At 34.4% G+C, this 24,014-nt stretch overlaps 1 protein-coding gene across 6 annotated transcripts in view; it reads right to left on the bottom strand.

The window, feature by feature from the left end:
• RIF1 (replication timing regulatory factor 1) overlaps positions 1-24,014 on the bottom strand; it is a gene marked incomplete at its 5' end in the record, with an annotated part of 64,010 nt that overhangs the window by 28,018 nt on the left and 11,978 nt on the right. For 5 of the 6 annotated variants that reach the window (XM_082464826.1, XM_082464821.1, XM_082464823.1 and 2 more), the window contains 15 exons: positions 524-726; positions 1,280-1,322; positions 2,453-2,717; positions 7,304-7,403; positions 11,195-11,344; positions 11,713-11,820; positions 13,165-13,345; positions 13,566-13,639; positions 16,545-16,631; positions 18,134-18,234; positions 18,495-18,557; positions 19,234-19,344; positions 19,835-19,999; positions 20,651-20,768; positions 23,233-23,384. In XM_082464826.1, the coding sequence (XP_082320952.1) occupies positions 524-726; positions 1,280-1,322; positions 2,453-2,717; positions 7,304-7,403; positions 11,195-11,344; positions 11,713-11,820; positions 13,165-13,345; positions 13,566-13,639; positions 16,545-16,631; positions 18,134-18,234; positions 18,495-18,557; positions 19,234-19,344; positions 19,835-19,999; positions 20,651-20,768; positions 23,233-23,384 (1,921 nt within the window). The remainder of the gene's footprint in view (positions 1-523; positions 727-1,279; positions 1,323-2,452; positions 2,718-7,303; positions 7,404-11,194; positions 11,345-11,712; positions 11,821-13,164; positions 13,346-13,565; positions 13,640-16,544; positions 16,632-18,133; positions 18,235-18,494; positions 18,558-19,233; positions 19,345-19,834; positions 20,000-20,650; positions 20,769-23,232; positions 23,385-24,014) is intronic. The other variant, XM_082464822.1, reaches the window with a different exon arrangement.

Genomic DNA, 24,014 nt, shown 5'->3' with positions numbered 1-24,014 from the left:
AGCAGTACTGATGACACATTAACAAGAACACTTTAATTATAATTTTAAAGTGGCAAAATACAGCCAACTTAAAGACTGTTTCTTACTCCACATACATAAAACTGGGAGAAATTACAGACAATATCTGAATTTTTCACTAAACTCTTCAGTTTCTGAATTTTATTCTTTAAAAAGTTTTCCAATTTTCCAAATTTTAATCATAGAAAATTCTGAGCAAAAGTAGACTGTTACATTAAGTACACATCACTTACATTTAACAGCCATCAATTTCCTGCCTTTTGCTGGAAATTTCTTTTGTTAAGGATAATCTGAAATTGATTTTTATGTTCCTAAAACTAAGGTTACTCTAAGGACCAAAGCAAAGGGTCAAATAATTTTAATAATCACCATGTACTCCAAATAATATTTCAACTAAGAAATCCTCTGCAATGATTCCTCATAAGGAAATTTTATGTTAAAACCAAAATGTCAATACACAATCAGAACAGAGTAACTGTATAAAAGAGTTTTGTTGTTAGCATACTTTAACTCCTCAGGATAAATCAACATCGTCACTTTAGCAAATGTGGCATTCCAGAACTGAGCACTTTGTTTTCTAATCTGTTTATTCTTGTGTGAAAATACTATGCATAATAATGGCGAGATCTGTTCAAGAAGTTCACTGTCGTAAGTCCCAGTGTAGCTGACGTGTAGACAAGCAATAATTTCTCCTAGTAGCTTTTCTAACTAGGAAAAAGAAAAAGTTTATTAGGGTAACACTTAGAAATGTTACTTTCCAAACAGAAAAAATAAAAAGTACAAAGCATACTAAATTAAACTCACAGAACATGCTATTATTTCAATTTTTTTTTTAAGAGCGCCCATCACCTTCAATATATAACACTCTTTATAGGCCGGCAAGAACTTACTTTATCGATACAACGGCTTCAATTCAAGCTTATTCTCCATTAACAGAAAAAATTATGTTTTCACGTAAATTATAAGAGATTAATAGTTGCCTACAGAAGTTTTACCTATAAAACTGTGGAACCAATTACCTTCATGTATAAAGGGATGAGACAGGAGATGAGTTATATGAATTTAAAGCAATATTAAATCTTTCTTTAAAAAACTATCCTTTGATTATATCCACATCTTGTTACTAAAAGTTCATTAAAATTAAGGTGTAATAATAACCCTTTAAAAAAAATCAGCAAAATTATATTTAAGGAAGACAATTATTTAAATCCTAAAATTTTTATTCATGAAAGTGTATTTTATGGACAATGTCTATTTTTACCTTGTTGTTCATACAACTATACACTTTAGGAACTTCTTCAAACCTATGAAGAAAAACACAGAGTACCATTTATATTTTAGAACATTAAACCTAGAAATATCATAATGCAGCACAAAAAAATGAGACACATGTAGTGTTATACAAAGGTGCCCCAAGACCTAACAAAAATTGTCAAACTGCAAACATTTAAACATGAAACAAACCTGTCTTTAAAATAGGAGTTAAAGAAAAACATCTGGACTAGACCTCAAAGTATTAATACTAGTCACTTGTTTCCATGCTTTTAAAAAAGCATTATTATTTTTGATGAAGCTTAAGGACTAAAAAAGATTTGCAAAAACTTAATGAATTTGGAGTTCTATTTTGTATTTAATAAAATCTGTTCCTAAAGCTTTCTCTGTGAATTTATGAAAGACAGGCTGTATTGTAACTGAACCACACAAGCTTGCTATAAAGAACATTAATGAATTCTTCCAAAATGCTTCTTTCAAAGTAAGTTAGTTGGGATTTTTTCATGTTGTTTTTTAGGTACCGCTTTCTTTGGTTCAAATGTAAAAGGTAATGTAAATTAATACAAACTTTTGGAGGGTAATTCAAAAATTTAAATGCATATACCCTTTGAACCAACCATTTCAATTTTAGGGCCCTGTTCTGCTATTTAGCGGCAAATGATTTATGTACACATATGTTCAAATGTGATACTGTTAGTTATAAGGAAAAAGACTAGAAAACATATGTCCACCAGCAGGAAATTGGGTAAAGTTCCATGAAACCCTACGCAGACATTAAAAACAATGAGATTCTTAGGTGTATGATGCAAGATGCATCCAATATACTAAGTGCATACCATATATAATACTTAACTGCAAAGTAGTGTGTCAAGTCATATGTATCATACATTTAAGAGGTATGCTTTTTGTATTAACAGTTCTGAAAAGACATGCACTAAAGTAAAAAGAGAGTTGGATTAATCATGAAAAATAAAGTGACTTCCAATTTCTACCTCATACTTATTACTTGAACTATCTTTTTAACAAAAGCATAGTTTCATATATTACCCTTTCCACTAAACTTTAAAGATTAAGATCTTTAACAGCAAAGCTGATATGAAAACAATAAACGTTTGCTACCCAAATCTAGTTATATATGTTTAATTCAAGCCAAAATACTTACTTTGAGTTTTTGTAAAATAATGCCAGAGGTCTTGTTAAAGTTGCAAACATTTTTCGGATCATAGAAGGCAAAGAAATATGTCCAAGTACATTGGAAAGAATGCTGGTGATTGAGTTGCCAATAGCGAGGAGAGTATCAGAATGTACTTCCTTGAGGCTCAGAGTGTGGAAAGGATAGATCACTCTCACAATAAGTTTAAATAAAGAAGCCAATTTCCCCAAGGGCTCCTTCTTCTTTTTGGACCAATCCGAAGGTCTCTGTGGTGCTAGGATAAAATTAAACTTATTAAAAACTCAAGTGTGTTGAAAAGTGTCACTGTTCATCTTTACAATTTATGTCTCACATTTACATGACATCTACATCTAATACATGTGTTTCTGTAGAGTGATACCCACAAATCTTAAAATGAAATACCATTAGTGGATAAACATCACTACAACATTGTCTCTAAAAGAGAATCAGAGACAAGGGAAAACTGTTTGACAGAGCTAGAATAAGAACTCCAGAAAAATGACTCTATTTTCTCTACGGAATTTTTAAATGCATTAAAATTTTTATTTTATAGTCTCAGAATTTCAACAACTAATTTGTAAGAAAACGCTGAATTATATAAGCTGTGCTCCAAAATTAAAAGTTTAAAGTCCATTTTAAAAATAAGAAACAAGATTTCCCTTAGAATCATTGCTTCCTGGCTCATCTATAGTACACCAAACCCCACAAATTAATACTGAACAAGTCAGAGATCCAAATCCTCAGAAATAATACAAGGGAAAAAGCCTAGATTTAAAGAAAAAGATGTATCTGTCCAACTTTCCTTTGTACCCTTCTTAGACTCCATCTCTCTCCAGGGGTAAACCCATTATGTCTTGTCAAGAAAATCATACCTATTCCAAAATTACCTTTGTTTCCCTCAAAGAATCCATTCTTTTAAGGTTAAGATATCTCAGATTTAAGAGAAAACTCTAATTCAGTGCTTATTAATTAAAAATATCGGGCTTCCCTGGTGGCGCAGTGGTTGAGAGTCTGCCTGCCAATGCAGGGGACACGGGTTCGAGCCCTGGTCTGGGAAGATCCCACATGCCGCGGAGCAACTACGCTCGTGAGCCACAATTACTGAGCCTGCGCGTCTGGAGCCTGTGCTCTGCAACAAGAGAGGCCACTACAGTGAGAGGCCCGCGCACCATGATGAGGAGTGGCCCCCGCTTGCCACAACTGGAGAGAGCCCTCGCACAGAAGCGAAGACCAAACACAGCCATAAATGAATGAATAAATAAATGAATAAATAAAAATTTTAAATTAAAAAAAAAAATCATGTGGTGAAATGAAAAACAAGTGTTGCTACTGAAAGGAAGTCAACCTTCTTCCCTAGAATCAGTTTCCCATACATGAATAATTTAAATTGGAAAGGCCACCCAGAAATTCTTGGCTAGTATGTTGAGGCTGAAGACAGCCCATACTCAGGGGAGCAGTTACATACAAGAGACTGATCAAACAGTATATATACTGAGGCAGGTAAACAGAGAAAAGGGATATCCAAAACTAGAATAAACCTTATGATATGAGAAAATAACTGAAAGTAAATCTAGAGAAACAGGTAACTGTGCAGTTCACAAACACACCAATGTATTTCCCACCTCTGTCCACTCAGAGATCCAGAAGCACTGACACCTTAATAGCAATGAACAGATTTTGGTTTCTAAATGCCATTCTCAGCTAAAAGGAACCATATTCCTTGGAGATATGGCTGGTTCCAGGCTGAGGCAGGGAAAAATATAAACATCTTATGTCAAAGTTCTCAAAGAATAATAGAAACATATGAAAAGGTCATAGATGCCAACAAGAACATTAAACATTAAATTTTAATAATAAATTATAGCCTACTGAATAACAGAAATCCATGCTGATGAAAACAAAATAAATAGGGGACAAAGGAAGCTATATCTTACATTAGGATGTCACTTGCATCTGTAAGTGTCTGGTGCTTAGTGGCCTGATAAATAATTGTAGAATGGTTTATTATGGGAACATAATGAGATAAATAATTAAAATGGGGACAGCTTTTAGAATTAATGTAATTAAAGCAAAGGAGATAAACTCCTTGGTACAAAGTAATGTAACGTAATTAAATGAAACAATATGAACTACCACTTTGGGAAACATCATAGTGTTTTAAGCAAGAAGCATCAGTGGCTGAAAAACTCATGGGTAAAAGTATGCTGGGTTAACAAGATACATGGTCTCAAAGTACCTGCCACAAAACATTAACTTATTAATTATAAGTATTTACTAATTAACTTTACAGTGCAAAACCTGGCAGATACCATCTTAACCAAATAGTAAATGTTAACATCATTAGTAATGGGACAAACTGACTTGTGTTCCTGTTGACATAATGCACTGAAAAAAATACTTCTGTAGTATCCCGGTGAAGAAATGAAATCTCAATCTAATCTTGAGGAAATATTGACAGAGCCCAATTGAGAGACTCTCAAAAAGTAACTTTATTTGTATTCTTTGCTTTTTTAAAAAAAAAGATTTATTAATTTTTTAAAAAATAAATTTATTTAATTTATTTATTTTTGGCTGCCTTGGGTCTTCATTGCTGCACACAGGCTTTCTCTAGTTGCGGTGAGCACCGTTGCGGCGCGCGGGCTTCTCATTGCAGTGGCTTCTCTTGTTGTGGAGCACGGGCTCTGGAGCGCAGGCTCAGTAGTTGTGGCGCACAGGCATCTTCCCAGACCAGGGCTCGAACCCGTGTCCCCTGCATTGGCAGGCGGATTCTTAACCACTGCACCACCAGGGAAGCCCTGTACTCTTCACTTTTAAAGGTTGTGAAAGACAAGACTTGGGAAATGTTCTAGATCAAACACTTGTCTACAAGTACTTTGAAATGGTTCCAGAAAATAAAAATAAAAAGTATAAAGGGGAGTGGGGGATGAAAATGATAAGACAAAAGCAATCAACTGATAACTGAGGAATCTGAGTAAAGAATGTTTAGTGTCTGTGTATAATTTTTGCAATGTTTCTCTAAAACAAATTACAAAATAAAAAGTTATCCAAAAACTCTCAAAGTGATCCTTATGCATATTTATGAATAATAATAATTTTCTTTCAACTAGTTCTAATTTTTGTTTCCTTTCCTCCTCAACTTTTGCTGGCAGATTTTAGAAATCTCCCCTAGTTTCCATAAATTTAAACAGCAAGAACACCTCTTGCAAGACAAGGAATGAAGACAAAAGACTTCTAATTCTGGGTTTATAGATCATGGATAGAATGGATATTCAGTTAATTCTAATTTTTCAGAAGTAACAAAATAGGTAAAATTATGTCAACCTGGAGCTCATTGTCTTGCCTTATCAAACTTCGGTGGCTTACAAAATAATTTCTGATATCATTTGTTATATAACCTTTTTATAGTTAAGATATTTAGAGAATTTTATTTTTCGGACAAAGAGGTAATCAGAATAAGTGTTGCTCAGCCCAAAAGGGGGCTGAGATTAAAAAAAACAATTCAAGCACATCCATTTCTGTGGCATCGAGGCTGGGATGCTCTGACCTGTAATACACTTCAGTCACATAACATGTTTCTCTACATTACTATTTAGTTAAAACTGAAACACCCCCCAAAAAAGCCAAAAACTCCCCACAAAAAACCCTAAAAATATTTTATGTTCTAGTCATCTTTACATTAATTCATCAAAGATAGATCTTATTAAAAGAAAACTGAGGGACTTCCCTGGTGGCACAGTGGTTAAGAATCTGCCTGCCAATGCAGGGGACATGGGTTCGATCTCTGGTCCGGGAAGATCCCACATGCTATGGAGCAACTAAGCCTGTGCGCCACAACTACTGAGCCTGCACTCTAGAGCCCGCGAGCCACAACAACTGAACTCGCGTGCCACAACTACTGAAGCCTGCGCACCTAGAGCCCATGCTCCTCAATGAGAAGCCACCGCAATGAGAAACCCGCACACTGCAGCAAAGAGTAGCCCCTGCTCGCTGCAACTAGAGAAAGCCCGCACGCAGCAATGAAGACCCAACGCAGCCAAAAATAAACAAATAAAATAAATTAAAAAAAAAAAAAAGGATATGAACCTTAAAAAAAAAAAAAAAAAAAAAAACCCAAAAGAAAAGAAAACCGAGTATGTGCCCAATCTTTAAACAGGAAAGGTAACCTTTAAACATCCACCTTCTTCATTACTGGAAGGTTCTTTCCTATACAGTATGAAAATATATAATCACTGGTAGAAATACATAAGTTCAAAGAACCACTTAGTAGAATAAAATAGCTCAGTATTTATTACAATATAATTTAGAATTAACCAAGGAACATAGTTATAAAAATAAGACAACTTGTTATGATTTCAATTGTCCAATTTTATACAGTAAAAATTGAGTTAAACTTTTAGCATCATTTTAAATTTCCTGTAAAACCATAACTGATTAATCACTGCCATGATTTTCTATGCAGTTGAATGTCAACTCAATGATTATTTCAAATCAGGCTACCAAATGAGAACATTTTAACAAACGTCAAAGTTTTCTGTCCAGATAATCCCTTGTACCAGATGGAGTAAGTAAAATCATCTGTATTATTAGACAATCTCTAAATAGGACAATATTTATGTTTCTGCATCATAAAAAGGAGTTAGATTGGGGGGGAGGGTGAGAGAGACACACACACAGAGAAGGAAAGAGAGCAAGCATGTGAGCTACTAGCATAGTAACTAACATGGTTACACAGCATCAAAAGTAGGTAAAATGAGATGGGAAAAGCTATTAGGATTTGCCCTGACAACAGTTCAGAGAGCCATGTTTATGATATATTAGGTAAGCAAATAAAATACTTACATTTAATTTTGGGCTGATACTTAATATTATATGGTGAAAAGTCGATGCAATCAACCATTACAGTAATAATATGAGTGATCCTATCCAAGAACAATAAATTCTAGGAAAGAATAATTAAGTATTATATTAGAATCTTTTAACTACTGGCATGATTTATATAAAGTGTAAGCATGAACAAAAATATAAGACTTTAACTCCCACATATAACATATAGTAACACACATGTCATAGCTTATACCATTTAAGGTACATTAAATATATGGTTATGAATATTTCCCAGTTAACTGCTGTGTGCCAAGTACTATACCTTTTTGTTGTTTCTCAATATTTATGGAAAATAATTCAGCTTTAAGATGCCCACAAAACTCAGCATATAAACCAATAAACTGAGAACGGAAGAGCTAGGTTCAAAATTAGATTCTTTACCAAATTTCTCTTCAAAATTACAGAAGTGTTCACTAAACCCAGCAGAAACAAAACAAAATGTGAAATGTTGCTAAAGCTCCCCGATACCCTTTCCTCCTCCCTCTTCAAATCCAAATGAAATAAAAATAAACCCTTAGAAGCATCAGACATCTTTCTGGAAACTTTTTTTAAAGACAGGGGGGCAAGGGAGACTGAAAATAGAACAAAGGAAAATCCCAGCACCATGAGTCAAAGAACACCTCAAAAATAGTGAGCTTTCCTAGAAGAAACTGAGTAACAGAAGACACAGGGAGGGTTCTGAGAAAAAGATATGATGGTCATTAGAAAAATCAAATGGGTAATTAAAAGACTACTGAAATTAAAGTTCTATAACACAGTTGCTCTTCTTTTATTCTCCATTACCTTTCACTTGTCCAATTCACTGCCTAATTGGACTAATTCACATGTCTGCCACTAAAGACAACCTCCCCCAGTCACTTTAAGGACCGAGAGGAGGAAGGGAGAGCCACCAGTTAACCTAAGAAAACCACATGGAAGGTTCAGTACAGATGATGACCTACACACCCATATAGAAAAGATGTTAAAGCTCCAGTGCTTCCTTCTTGCTCACAATTACAAGGCGAAGCTTGCTTGTAACTACAGTTGGCTACCAAAGTCAGAAAAACAGGGGATCTCTCCTGGGTTAGAAAACGCATTCCAGCTACCAATATTGTTCAATATTAACCTTTATTGACAAATATATGAAGAAGGTGTGCTAAATACCAATAGAACTAATCCATGAGGAAAGAGGTAATAAAAGAAACAGAAGAAAACTACTATCTTCAAAGAGGAAATCATATCCACTTAAAAACATAAATGTAAAAATAAAACTATTATAAAACACCTCAGCATTTAAACAGAAAAAGAATGGAAACAGAAGTATCAAGCTCCCAGAAAGCAGTACCAAAAATAAAGCAAAACACAAACAGATATAAAGAAAGAAAAGTAATAGACACAGAAGATGACACCTGAAGATCTAAGCACTCTTCCTGAGATGAAGGCACAGCTCTTTAGATTGAAAGGGTCTACCAAGTACTTAAAACAGTTTAAAAGATGCCTCAAGACACACCATGGTGAAATGTCTAAATTCTAAAGGCAAGAGGAAAACCCCAAAACTTTACAAACTAAAAAAGAGGTTAATAACAAAAAACTTAAAAATTAGTGGGACTTCCCTGTAGTCCAGCGGGTAAGACTCCAGGCTCCCAACGCAGGGGGCCTGGTTTTGATCCCTGGTCGGGGAACTAGATCCCACGTGCATGCTGCAACTAAGAGTTCTCATGCCACAACTAAGAAGCCCGCATACCATGCTGCAACTAAAAGATTCCCGCATGCCACAACTAAGACCTGGTGCAGCCAAAACAAATGTTTTAAAAATTATTAAAAAAAAATTAGCATCAAACAATGCATTTGTAACAGTAGCAGTAACAAAAATAAGAATAATCTTAGATGCATATTTTGTAAAAATGAAAAATTTTACAGAAATGAACAAATGAACAGTATCTTCAAAACTGTGATAAAAAATTTTCTGAAACCTAAAAATTGTAACTAATTACTTAGTTACATATTTGACAAGGAGTTATCAGTCACATACATGTCTGTTACTCCCAAAATACAAAAATTGGACAATGAGGAACTCCAATCTCACTAATGAAGATACACGCAAAAAATTTTAAAACACTTATCTACAATGTTTTAAAAGATTTTCACTGTGACCAAGAAGGGTATCTCAAGGACACAAGTTTGGTTTAACATACGGAAATGCACATTACCAACAGATCTCATATACTCCAGCAGCAACCAAATATGGGCAGCGAAGAGACCATACGTAACAGCTGAAAAACAGCTTTAAAACTTCCAAAAAATCGGGACTTCCCTGGTGGCGCAGTGGTTAAGAATCCGCCTGCCAATGCAGGGGACACGGGTTCAAGCCCTGGTCTGGGAAGATCCCACATGCTGTGGAGCAACTAAGCCCATGCACCACAACTACTGAGCCTGCGTTCTAGAGCCTGAGAGCCACAACTACTGAAGCCCGTGCGCCTAGAGCCCGTGTTCTGCAACAAGAGAAGCCACCGCAATGAGAAGCCCGAGCACCGCAATGAAGAGTAGTGCCCGCTCGCCTCAACTAGAGAAAGCCAGCGCGCAGCAACGAAGACCCAACTCAGCCAAAACAAATAAATAAAAAATAAATAAATTTATTAAAAAAAAAAATTCCAAAAAAAACAAGCAAGCCTGGTTAAGTTTAGAATTAAATAAATATTCCTTAATAGAAAAACTCAACATTATAAAGATGTAAATTATTTTCCAAATTAATCTATAAATGCAATATAACCAACCAATGACAAGCAAAATCCCAACAGGGTATTTTATAAAACTTGATTCTACATTTCTTGCAGAAGAGAACAAAGATGTAAGCCTACCCAAGACAATAATTTAAAGGTGAAAACTGAGGGTCAAGCTTCTCCCTAACAATTATAAAAGCCTTCAACAAATTCACTGTCTAGGTGGCCAGATAAAAGCCAGGGATATACATCAACAAGACAGAAAGTCCCTAACCTCATGGAGTGTGGGGGAAGTTACAGAATGAAGTACACAAACGATTTTGACAACAAGATGCTCAGATAGAAATTAACAAGACTAATTAAATAAGATTCTTTGAAAAAGGAAGCACAAGCTTCAAGGGCAGTTCTAAGCAGTTCAGATTTTTATTCCAAATGCAACAAAAAGCTACAGAAGTGTTTTAATCTGATTTACATTTTTAAATTCGCTCTGACAAATACTATAGTACCAAAATCCCATAATCAGAATTATGTCAATATTTTTAAAAAGAGAATATTATAAATACTTCTACTCTTCTCCACAGGGGTAACCACTATTAAGAGCTAGAAATCTATCTTTTCAGATGGAAAAAAACATTCTTCAGAGTAATAAATAAATTTCAACTGGCTAGAACACTGTATTCATGTACATATGTGAGTATAGATATGTAACGTATGGGTAGAAAGAGGTCTATTCTAGAATGATACATACCAAACTGCTGACAGCAGTTGTTCTTTTTATAGAGTAAGGGAAAGGAGTGAATAGGAACCTACATTTTTAGATCTACAAACTTCTAGAGGGTAGACTTTAAAGAGCTAACAGATATGATAAAGCAAGGTCCAGGACAGTAAGGTCCTTGTATGGTTCATCTAGAATGGCACAGACACACAACAGAGTAGTAAAAGCACATCACTGTTAAATGGTCCTGATACATGGACCTTAGAGTCCAAAGACACAAAACTGTCTCGCAAAGCTGTTACTCGTTTTATACACTAACTTCATTACTTATAAACTAAAAGCATTAGTAAATGACAGTTCACAAATGTTATCTCTGTTTACTTGAAAAGAATCCTTTACATGCAAAAAAGGTCAGTATCAGGATAAACTCACTGAAAGGCCTTCATCTTCCAAACTGGACATTATCTTGGAAGAAAGTTCCTCACAGCACAAATTCTCCTCTGCAGTTGCCACCAAAGCTGCACAGCGAGCAAATGCTCTATATAATTCTGACCAAGTTTTAAGTAAGGTCTTCATGGTGGCCTAGTAACAATAAAAAAGAAATTTAGAAAACACATCTACACATCAAAACACCTAACAGAATACATCTTTAACATTTTAAAAACATGGTAACATTTAAGGTGTCTAAGAGGACACTAGTAGAGGGTAGTGAGTTTGCCCACCTCCACAGAGCTCTAACTGAAGAACTGTATATAATAATGCCACAATACCAGCAATTATCAAAGGTCCAGAGGAACTTCTCTCTTCCTTCACCACTTTCCTTTCTCCTAAGCTGATTATAGGTCATAAGAAAGTCTTGTTTTAGGTAAAATTACTGTAGGGGTTCATTATAAAGGGTGACATAATATTTTCAGAAAAATGCAAATTCATCAACTAAAACTTTGCCTTACCGCTGGAATTTTTTGTGCTGAAAAAATATGGTTTATTGGTAAAGTCAGTGCACAATAGATGGCACTAAAATTATGTTCTAAGGCATCACCTTGATTGACTTCATTGGTCTGAAACAAGAAAAATGAAGAAGTTAGACAAATTACCATCTAATTCTAGCCCGAAGTAGTAACATCTTACTATGTGTAGTGAGTAGAATTGTGTCTCCAATGTTGACATGTTCAACAGATGGTGAACTCGTAACCTCTGTAACCTTTGGAAATAGGGCCTTTGCAGATGTAATCATGCAATAATGAAGTCATGCCGGTTTAGGGTGGGCCCTAATCCTATAACTGGCATCCTTATAACAAAAGGGGAAGTTGAATAGACAGAAGATACTTTGAAGAATGCCATGTGAAGATGGAGGCTGAGACTGAAGTGATGCATCCACAAGCCAAGGAACATCAAGAATTACTAGAAGCTAAGAGAAGCATGGAACACACTCTCCTTCAGAGCTCCAGAAGAAACCAAACCTGCCAACACCTTGATTTTGAAATTCTGGCCTCAAGAGCTATAAAAAAATAAATTCCTATTGATTTAAGCCATCAGTTCATGGTAATTTTTTAAGCAACCCTGGGAAACAATACACTGTGTTTTAAGTCCTAAAAAAGAATCCCAAAGGTGACTCCAAAATCTTTTACTATACACAGAAGGTAGATTCAAGCAAGGACTTATAAAAAGGGCCTCTAGCATCCTTTAAACAGTGGGAAACTATTTAGGAACATAAACTTTTTTCTTCAGGAAGAATATGTTTAATGGAGTGTTGGCTCGAGCAGCCAAAATAAGGGCTACTGTATAACCACACAATAAATTCTTTGGAGTCTTCACTCCATTTGAGAGTTATAACAGACTATTTCCCAAGGAATAATTCCATTTAAAGACTAATAAAGCAGCTGATGAACTATTAATTGTGGCAGAACTTGAGCTCCATACCCTGCCAATATTGGCACTTTTTAAAGTAATTAAACGTAAGGGTTAGTCAACTCTCAACAATTAATGATTTAGGAACTACAATATGGTTTTGAGGTAATCACCAACATAGGATCCCATCGACCATGAGATCCTAAGAATATACAGTCTAGTCAAGATACCCATATTATTCCCCATAGTACAAATGAAAGAATCCAAGATATAAACGGGAATCTGTATATATCACGTAAGCCTTCTGGCTTTCTAATTACTGGAGAAAATGGACTGTTTAGTCCCCACTAAGTTATATTTTCTTGAATAAGGCAGTAACACGATGAAATCAACTAATCTAAAGAGTAGAAAATTAACCAATCCTGCAGAAAAAAATATGCAATATCTTCCATTCAAATACAAACTTCTATTCATATACCCCTGTGCTCTAACAAGGAAGAAAAAAAGGGAAGATATTAAATTTGGGGGAAACATGCAGCTAACTTATATCATACCTGATTTATCAATTCAGTTAATGGGGTGACTATAATACTCCACATTCTCCAAAGATGCTCCTTGTTTTCCAACTGCTTTGCATTTTGATTAATAACATTTAAGACAGAGTCACTGAAAGCTAGTGGTGAAGTTGGACCAGAAAGAACACAGCCTACAAGTGTTTCCAGGTTGAGAAAAAACCTGGAGAAAAAAATTTTCAACTATGCATTAACTGTACTTTCTTCAAAAATACATTAATTACATTATAGCAAGGTTATAAAAATAACTGACAAAAAAACAAAAAATGAATCCCAACTCTTATTTTGATTTTTAAAAAATTTAAGAGTGTGTAAGTCAAAAGAATATCATTCATCACATGACAAACTTTCCAAGATAAACAAAATAGTTTGTTTAAAATTACCTTTCATCTTCTACACCACATTCCAATAGATTATTATTGAAAATTAACTGAATTAAGAACAAAGCAGGAGTTCCCTGAAGAAAGATGGGAGATGGTAATCAATCTTCTTGTTACAAACAGTATACTCTTCTTGTTATACTTGTTTTCTACAATCGATTATGTGAAATATGACCGTTTTAAGCTTGAGAAATTTAACTTTCGAAATCACTTAGGAAATGACAAAAATTATAGCAAATGTACTTCCACAAACTACACACAAAAAGCAAGCTCTTTATATTTTAATCATAGCTGTTACATCTATGTGAGCAATTGAAGAACAGTGAGAGATTCCAGATATAAAAAAAATGTTGACTTAAAACTTGCTGGATCAACAATACCTACATCCAGAAGATATTAAATATATTTTACCATAAGTAACCCAATGTTACTAAGCTTCCAAAATTTATAACAGTAACCAAAACTATTATTATATAAAAGCAAAGAGAACACTTTCCTTCTAGAACCCTTTGTTTAATCCAGGAAAATAGTTCCATTAATAGTGCCATACTTAATTCTTCACATTAATTATAACGAGTGTACCTTGTTTTATTGTGCTTTGCAGATATGGCATTTTTTACATAGTGAAGGTCTGTGGCAACCCTATGTCGACCAAGTCTATTGGCACCATTTTTCTAACAGCATTTGTTCACTTCACGTCTCTGTCACCTTTTGGTAATTCTCACGATTTTTCAAACTTAACATTATGTGTCCTGACTGCTCCACTAACCAGCCATTATCCTGTCTCTCTCCATCTCCTCTGGCCTCCCCATTCCCTGAGACAGGATATTGAATTTAGACTAACTAATAACACTACAATGGCCTCTAAATGTTTAAGCAAAAGCAAGAGTTGCACGTCTCTCACTTTCAATCAAAAGCTAGAAATAATTAAGCTTAATAGGGAAGACATGTCAGAAAGGCCCAAAGCTAGGCCTCTTGTGCAAGTTAGCAAAGTTGTGAACGCAAAGGAAAAGTTATTGAAGGAAATGAAAAGTGCTACTTCAGTGAACAGACGAATAGTAAGAAAGCAGAACAGCCTTATTGCAGATATGGAGAACGTTTTAGTGGTCTAGATAGATCAAACCAGCTACAACATTCCCTTAAGCCAAAGCCTCATCCACAGCAAGGCCCTAACTCTTCAATTCTGTGAAGGCTGAGAGGTGAGGAAGCTGCAGAAGAAAAGTGTGAAGCCAGCAGAGGTTGGTTCACAAGATTTAAGGAAATAGCCCTCTCCATAACATCAAAGTGCAAGATGAAGCAGCAAATGCTCACACAGAAGCTGCATCAAGTTATACAGAAGACCTAGCTATTTAATTAATAATGATGGTGGTTACCCTAAACAACAGATTCTCTACCTGTTGATAAAACAGCCTCGTATTGGAAGAAGCAGCCATAGAGGACTTTCACAGCTAGAGAGGAAAAGTCAATGTCTGCTTCAAAGCTTCAAATGACAGGCTGCCTTTTATTAGGGGCTAATGCAGCTAGTGATTCTAAGTTGAAGCCAATGCCATCTACCATCCCCAAAATACTAGGGCCCTTCAGAATCATGCTAAATCCACTCTGCCTGTGCTCTATATAAATGGAACAAACCCTGGATGACAGCTCATCTGTTTACAATATGGTTTACTGAGTATTTTAAGCCCACTGTTGAGACCTACTGCTCAGGGGGAAAAAAAAAAGAATCCTTTCAAAATATTACTGCCCATTGATGATGCACCTGGACACCCAAGCACTTTGACGAAGATGTACAACGAGACTAATGTTGTTTTCATGTCTGCTAACACAACATCCATTCTGCAGATCAAGGAGCAATTTCGACTTCCAAGCCTTTTTCAGAAATACATTTCGTAAGGTAATAGTTGCCATAAAGAGTGATTCCTCTGATAGACCTGGGCAAAGTAAACTGAAAACCTTACGGAAAGGACTCATCATTCTAGATGCCGTGAAGAACATTCATGATTCATGGGAAGAGGTCAAAATATCAACATAAACAGGAGTTTGGAAGAAGTTGATTCCAACCCTCCTGAATGACTTAGAGGGGTTTAAGACTTCAGTGGAAGAAATAACTACAGATGTGGCAGAAACAGCAAAGAACTAGAATTAGGATTAGAGCCTGAAGATGTGAAAGAACTGCTGCAATCTTATGATAAAACTTTAACAGATGTGGAGTTGCTTCTTACGGATAAGCAAAGAAAGTGGTTTCTTAAGATGGAATCTACTCCTGGTGGAGATGTTGAAGACTGTTGAAGCAATAACAGGATTTAGAATATTACATAAACTTAGTTGATAAAGCAGCAGTAGGGTTTGAGAGGACTAACTCCAATTCTGAAAGAAGTTATACTGTGGGTAAAACGCTATCCAACAGCATTACATGCTACAGAGAAACCATTTGTGAAAGGAAGAATCAATCACAGCAAACGTCATTGTTGTCGTATTTTAAGAAATTCCCACAGCCACCCCAGCCTTCAGCAACCACCACCCTGATCAGTCAGCAGCCATCGATATGGAGACAAGACACTCCAGCAGTAAAAAGATGACTCACTGAAGGCTCAGATGACAGGTAGCATCTGTTTAGCAATAAAGTACTTTTAAATTAAGGCTTTTTTTTTTTTTTTTTTTAGGAATAATGCTATTTACTCACACTTAACAGACTACAGTATAGTGTAAACATTAACTTTCACATGCATTGGGAAATGAAAAATTTCATGTTACTTTCTTTACTGTGATATTCACTTTCTTGGCAGTGGTCTGGAACTGAACCTGCAGTATCTCTGAGGTACGCCTGTACTTTGTCTATCATTTTTTCCTTTAACATAATCAGCGTATTCAAATTCAATTCTCTTGGAACTTTGCAATCTAAGTTTCACTACCTTAAGAAAAAAAAATACCATGGATCTTTTTGTTTATTAGCTAATTTAGTATCATTACATTTAAGATACTTGCATTAAGAATATCCATATTAGCAACCTGATATGCTGGAGAACCTAATACTTTCTGAGGAAGTCCTTTAATTGTAATTTCCATGAGAACCTAAGAAAGACAAAAGGTTTTACTGTACATTAGCCATAAAAGCAGTACCTTACTTAGTAAAAATCTTAGAGTATTAACTATATTTTTAACAATTTATTATAAGTAATGTTTGTTCATTAATGTAAATACATTCTCATTCGCTTAAAATGTTCAAATACAGAAATATAAATAATAAAATGATGAAGTCCTTTCTTATCTCTAGGAATAATCAATGTTCAGTTTGGAGTTTATTTTTTAGACCTAAATTTCCATATATGTAAGTACAGAGAGAAACATAACTTCCTAGGCTGGCTGTCTTGTACCTATTGTTTTATACCATTAATGATATTGTACTGTAAGATACTCTGGGAACTAATTTTCTTCACCTGACTGTGTTACAGAGTTTTCACATCAGTCTATGTAGACACATTCTTAACTGATAAACAAATGTGCAGTTTGTTCAAACTTTTTAAAAATTAATGGTCCTTGAGGCTGTTTTCATTTTTTATACTACAAAAAGAAATTCTGCAATCAATTATGTACCCACTAGTGCCAGAAGTATTTCAAAGAACTGCTAACTAGAAGCTGTATCTAAGACATGCCTCTCAAATGTGACAGAGATTACCAAACTGCCATCCAAAAATATTATTATACTGGTATTAACCGGAATTATATAACGTAAGTGAATAACATGACAAAAATAACTGTTAGTGAAAATAAGCTTTCACATATTCTCATTTGAACAGACACTAATGATAATAATTAGCATTCGTTGACACATTTATTTTGTTCCAGCCCCATAATGCTCTGCATTTATCAACTCATTTAATTATGAACTACTACTACATCTCTTCTTTATAGAGAGACAAGAGAGTAGACAGAGTGTCTAAATTCATGCAGTTAATAGCTGGGCTGAGGTTCAACCTAGTCTGTACCAGAGCCCTTGCTATTAACCACTATCCTCTATTGCCACAGTAGATATGGTTGTCATGGCACATAAAGGAATCACTCAGAATCTACCTACAGGTGTGGTTTGTTCCATCTGCAGTTTATTTTGGGAAACTCACTATTACAAAAAGTATATCCAATTCACTTTTTCCCTCTCTACTATATAGGGCATATTTTAAATGCAAAAGCTCGCCAAGATTATTACCAGATATTTTTTTAAATGTACATACTAACAATCAGTGGAGCTCAGCAATCTTGTCACAAAATTAGTGTTCATCTGAGTTTCTTCAGTTCAAGTTTCATGCCCTTTATCCCATTTTCTCTGTGCGGCCTATTCTTTTTCCTATCACACTGGAAGATTTTTGTAGTTGCCACTGTCATCATTTATTTTATTAAGAAGGTTTCAAATGACTCTATTTAGTCAATGGAACAGCATTTATTACAGGGCCAAATTGCTGATAAGTACTTGATATAAAATATCTTCCCAAATCCTGATCTGTGGTAGTACCTTCAATATAAAATTCAATTTCAGAATATGGTTTTAAAATTCCAGTACATATAGGTCTTATACTTACCAGTGTTTTCAATACAGGAAATACTTCTGACTTCACTATGCTTTCCAAAGATTTTAATAGAAGAGTCAAAACTTCAGAACCTGGTCTCTCTTTTTTGTTACCTATCAAAAAGGAAAAGGACGGGTACAGTTCTAACATGTATTTTTAGGGGTGAAAATACAGTCTCTTCAGGGGTAAAAATATATACTCAGACAGCTATTAAAAAGTAATTTTTTTGTTTTTATTTACTAAAGTGCTTTGTTTAAAGGTAAAGCCTGGAAGATAAGATACTTCAAAAAATGATTTTAAAATTAATTATATATATGTAAGCCAAACAATTCACTGAGTGCTATAAAAATCTTTTGATCATTATAGTGCTTACCAGATTCAATAACTGACTTCACCAAGCTAACTAGCTCCTTCCAAATAGCATTGACAACTGCATCTGCCAAACAAAATAAAAGATACTTTAGAATGAAATAGATGTGACTACAAAAGCTCTCCCTTTCAAGCTTATACTACAGAAATAAATTGAGCAATACTTAAAAATTTAAAATATAATTCTCCTTGTAATAGTCAACCTTGTCATCAGTTTACAATATACTATTCACCTCATTTTTGTTTAAAGAAAGAATGTTTTTCAAAAGGACTGTTAACATACTCAGGGTAATTCTTTTTTTTCATCGACTGTATTTTCTGTGTTGAACACCTTTCACTTTTGAGACAAGGATTAAAGACTGAGAAGGATACCTGAAAGCCACTAGAAAAAAATTTTCCAACCAGTACAATAGCAAACTATTTAATTTTTAAAACCTGTCATCATTACTTGATAGGCTTTAGAACACAGGAGTTTAGGTGTAGATACTAAAATCACAGAGCCTAGGTCTGAATCATAGCTCCATCACTTACTATGTAACTCTGCACAAGTTATTTACTTCTCAGTACAACACAATCCTTTATCTGCAAAATAGGCTAACACAGAAGGTTGCTGTGAGGATTCAATGAATTATATGTAAAGCTCCTGCAGCACAATCTGGAAACAGGTGGCACTATATACATATTTACTATTTTTTTTTTTAAACACAGGTTTAAATAATAAAAATCTTCTCTTAAATATTTACCAGAGGCATCTTTTCTAATTGCAAAGAAGCTATCATGAACAGCAGTGATAAATGTATTTGCATGTTTGGAAAAAAAAGAAGAGCTGGTGATTAACGGATGTTCAAGTCGCTCTAAAAGAGAAAAAAAGACAATTATGCAAAACCAAAGCTTTATGAAATAAATTTCTCGATGTAAAATGTTAGGTGGTCTGATATGTTTTCTATGAAAAAGATTTAGGGACTTCCCTGGTGGCGCAGTGGTTAAGAATCTGCCTGCCAATGCAGGGGACACGGGTTCGAGCCCTGGTCCCGGAAGATCCCACATGCCACAGAGTAAATAAGCCCACGCTCAGCCACAACTACTGAAGCCCGCGCGCCTAGAGCCCATGCTCCGCAACAATGGAAGCCACTGCAATGAGCAGCCCGCGCACCACAAGGAAGAGTAGCCCCCGCTCGCCGCAACTAGAGAAAACCCACGCGCAGCAATGAAGACCCAACGCAGCCAAAAATAAATAAATAAATAAATTTATAAAAAAGATTCATAAAATCTCTTTCCTCACCCCAAAGTACAGTGTTCTGAACTGTGTTAGTAATTGAAATGATTTTTAAAACAATTAAATACCTAAGCTCAGCGTAAGTTTGTTTTGCTTAGCAAAACTCAAGACTTCTGGACCCAACAAAAAATGAAGCAACATTTCAAGCCCCAAAACTTGTATAGAGGGGATTGTGGCCATTCCACTAAAATTTGAACTCAAGTTCATCCGGGGAGCTCCATATGGAGAAGCACCTTTAAACAAACAAACAAAATTGTTAAGTTATGTACAATTAAATTAGTTACCCAAATAAATATATTTTGTTTACTTCATTTCAATGCAATATACTTTTAAAAGTAAATAATTTGTTTTTCAATAAAAGTTGAAGAGTTTTTGTTTAAAGCCCACAACAGAGTTCCTAATTAAATACTAATCTTACTAGGTTAAGAGTAAGACTAGTGTCACACACCATTTAAATGAAGATAATTCTCAGACATTAATCCATACCTTAACATTAATATGCAGGCATTCCTAAAACTTAAATATAAAAATTTGACTCAGAATAGTTAACGTAAAATAGGAACAGCAAATAATTTTCTTACACTGATACTAAGCCACATTCCTTACAGCTGTTAAGATCTGATATTTTTAATTATAACTCTAAGATTCTAATTCTGAAACAAACATAAGAGTCTGTAATGCACTTCACATAATGTAATGGAAAAAAGTTGATCTTATCCAACTACAATAATGCAATGACAGCAGTACACAGTAACACATACAGAAAACAAAACGATTTTGTGATAAGGCAGCCAAAATTATGTGAATTACACGGTGCAAAGACTTGATTCAAAGCCATTTTGTAAAAATAAAGGAAAAAAACCCCAAGTAGGTCTATCTCTTACCTTTGTGTACAGGGGTCGCAGGATTTAAAGCTGGAGAAGTAGCTACACGAGATGAACTGCCTTGAGGTGAAGCATTAGAATCAATGCTTATTGTGCTTTGAATCAGAGGCACACAGACCTATCGGGGTTTAAAAAAAAAAAAAGAGAGATGGAGGGAACTGAACCTGTAAATATGTGTAACTGTCATATTTTTTAAAAGTCTTGCATAATACAATTAAATATCCTTAAGAAGCAATCTCAATTGTTTTGATATGTTGAAATGTTATTGGCCTTTTTGATGCACAGGGTAAAAACTGAAACTTGGAAAAGTGAAAATTTTTATTACAAATATATTTGCCCTAAATATGTACTATCTATAAATTTCAACTCTATATTCCAGATGGAAAATTATACACATAAATAGCTTTTACAGCTTTTACAAATAACATCTGCATGAGTTTTAATGCTACTGGTAGACAGACCATTTTAAACATTTTAAAAAACACCTTAAGAAAATATGAACTAAGACAACTCCAAGCTTATTTCTAAGATCATTCCAATACCTGTCAAATGTAGCCAATGAGTAGATTATGCCAAGGAATGGATGGGACAACTGGGTAAGATCAGCCTACTAGGAACTTAAAATGGTAGAATTTGAAAAAATTATGACCCCAGTTACAAGTTACAATCAATGCCCAATTTTAATCAGTTCATGCTCTATCAAGTTTAAAAACTTTAATATATTAAGCAATTAAAAATTTAAAGAGAACTTGCTAAAAAAAAAATCCACGTATACTTGAGGAAGAACTGATAAACAAATTCAGCAAGGTATGCAGGATACAAGACTGACATACAGAAATCTGTTGCATTTCTTTACACTAACATTGAAATATCAGAAAGGGAAAGTAAAAAAAAAAAAAACTTTTAAAATCACATCAAAAAAAATAAAATACTTGCTGTACACCTGAAACTATCACAACATTGTTAATCAACTATACTCCAATGTAAAATAAAAAGTTAAAAAAACCCCAAACACTTAAGAATAAACCTGACCAAGGAGGTAAAAGACCTATATGCCAAGAGCTATAAAACATTAATGATGATTTAAAGAAATGAAAAGATATCCCATGCTCTTGGATTGAAAGAACTAACATTGTTAAAGTGGCCATACTACCCAAAGCAATCTACAGATTTACTGGGATCCCTATTAAATTACCCATGGCATTTTTTACAGAACTAGAACAAATAATCTTAAAATTTATATGGAACCATAAAAGACCTAGAATTGCCAAAGCAATCCTGAGGAAAAAGAACAAAGCAGGAGGCATAACCCTCTCAGACTTCAGACTATACTACAAAGCTACAAAGTTATCAAAACAGCGTGGTATTGGCACAAAAATGGACCTATAGATCAATGGAACAGAATACAGAGTCCAGAAATAAACCCACACTTATGGTCAATTAATCTTTGACAAAGGAGTCAAGAATATACAATGGAGAAAAGACAGTCTCTTCAGCAGGTGGTGTTGGAAAAGTTGGACAGCCACAGGTAAATCAATGAAGTTACAACACTCCCTCACACCATACACAAAAATAAATTCAAAATAAAGACTTACATATAAGACATGACACCATAAAACTGCTAGAAGAGAACACAGGCAAAACATTCTCTGACATAAATTGTAGCAATGTTTTCTTAGGTCAGTCTCCCAAGGCAATAGAAATAAAAGCAAAAATAAACGAATGGGAGCTAATCAAACTTACAAGCTTCTGTACCGTAAAGGAAACCATAAACAAAACGAAAAGAAAACAAAGAATGGGAGTTTGGGATTAGCAGATGCAAACTATTATATATAGAAGGCATAAACAACAAGGTCCTACTGTATAGCACAAGGAACTATATTCAATATCCTGTAATAAACAACAATGGAAAATATGAAAAAGAATATATATGTATGTATATAACTGAATTACTTTGCTGTACACCAGAAACTAATATAACATGTAAATCAACTATACTTCAATAAAAAATAAATTAAAAAAAGATAAAAGGAGTTATCAGGGCTACCTTTTTTTACTTAAACAAAAATAAGATTAAGCTTTTATGTTTAAATGCAGCAAGGATATCAAAATCTAAAGGAATCTGTAAAACTCATGTGTAACAATAATGAAAAGCTACAGTGGGATTAAATGATTGGTTATCACTATGTAGCCTAGAAAAAGGAGATACAAAAAATTAGAATTGATCCAACTCTGTGTAGCACATGATTTCTATTTCAGTAATGCTGACTCTACTCTCAATTTTATATTCTAAGTCACATGCAATTCCTTTAAAAAAAATCTTTCATAATGCCTCTAGAGTAAGAATAGATATTTGAGTGTTACTGATTAAAAAGGTTTTAGATGCTCCATTTCAGACGATTGGAGAATATCCTTTGAGGAAAATGAACTCAAGTTCTGTGTCTGGGTGAAAAAATCTTTTATATAACGTGCTCTGCTAACACAGCAAAAACAGCACTGAAAGATTAGATTGGTAAGAATCTAAGAACACATTAATAAAAAAAAAACACATCAAGTATTGTAAACAACACTTGTAATGTTACCTGTTCAAAATTAGCAGGAAGATGAGGTCCTAGTCTCGTCAATAAATACCACCAGACTTCTAGTTTTGTCAGCGCTAGAGATTCTGTTCTCACATGGATAGAACTCAAAGGCTGCATTAACAACTTCAATCTTTTTGCACTACATAGTATTTCTTAAAAAAAAAAAAAAAAAAAAAATTAGCACCCAGGTAAAAACATTAAAGAGGTAAAGATTAAACTTTAAGAATGATAGTATGCAACAGCCTACTATAGCAAGAGAATAGATTTAAAAAAAAAATTTTAATTACCGGCTGTTCCTGTTCTACCCAAAATTTTCATCTTGACAAACTTTAGTACAACCAGGTCACAATACTTAAGGCTTATTTTAAAAAATAATAACTAATATTTATTAGATACTGTGTGCCAAGGGTGATTTTTCCACCATTCAGCAATGTCTGCAATATTTTTGGTTGTAACTGAGAGGCAGGGATATGGAGACTGCTACTCGTATCTAGTGGGCTGCATCCAGGGATGCTGCTAAACTTCCTCTAACGCACAGGGCAGTTCTCCACAGCAAACTGTCCAGCCTAATATGCTAAAATGTTGAGAAACTCTTTCTAAGCTGCTTTAGTATTCTCACTATCCCCATTTTACAGATTAAAAAATAGAAGCGTATTTTTACCTCAAAAAAAGTTGTCATTTTAAAAATTTACTAGTAATTTATTTTATCAAACACTTTAACTGTTGGTGCAATTAATGAGATTTTGGAAATCTAAATATTCATTTATATTTAGGTCTACTGT

The sequence above is a fragment of the Balaenoptera physalus genome (genome assembly GCF_965194825.1).
Source record: "Balaenoptera physalus genome assembly, chromosome: 6".
NCBI classification, from domain to species: domain Eukaryota; kingdom Metazoa; phylum Chordata; class Mammalia; order Artiodactyla; family Balaenopteridae; genus Balaenoptera; species Balaenoptera physalus.
This window is presented reverse-complemented; position numbering and strand designations above follow the sequence as displayed.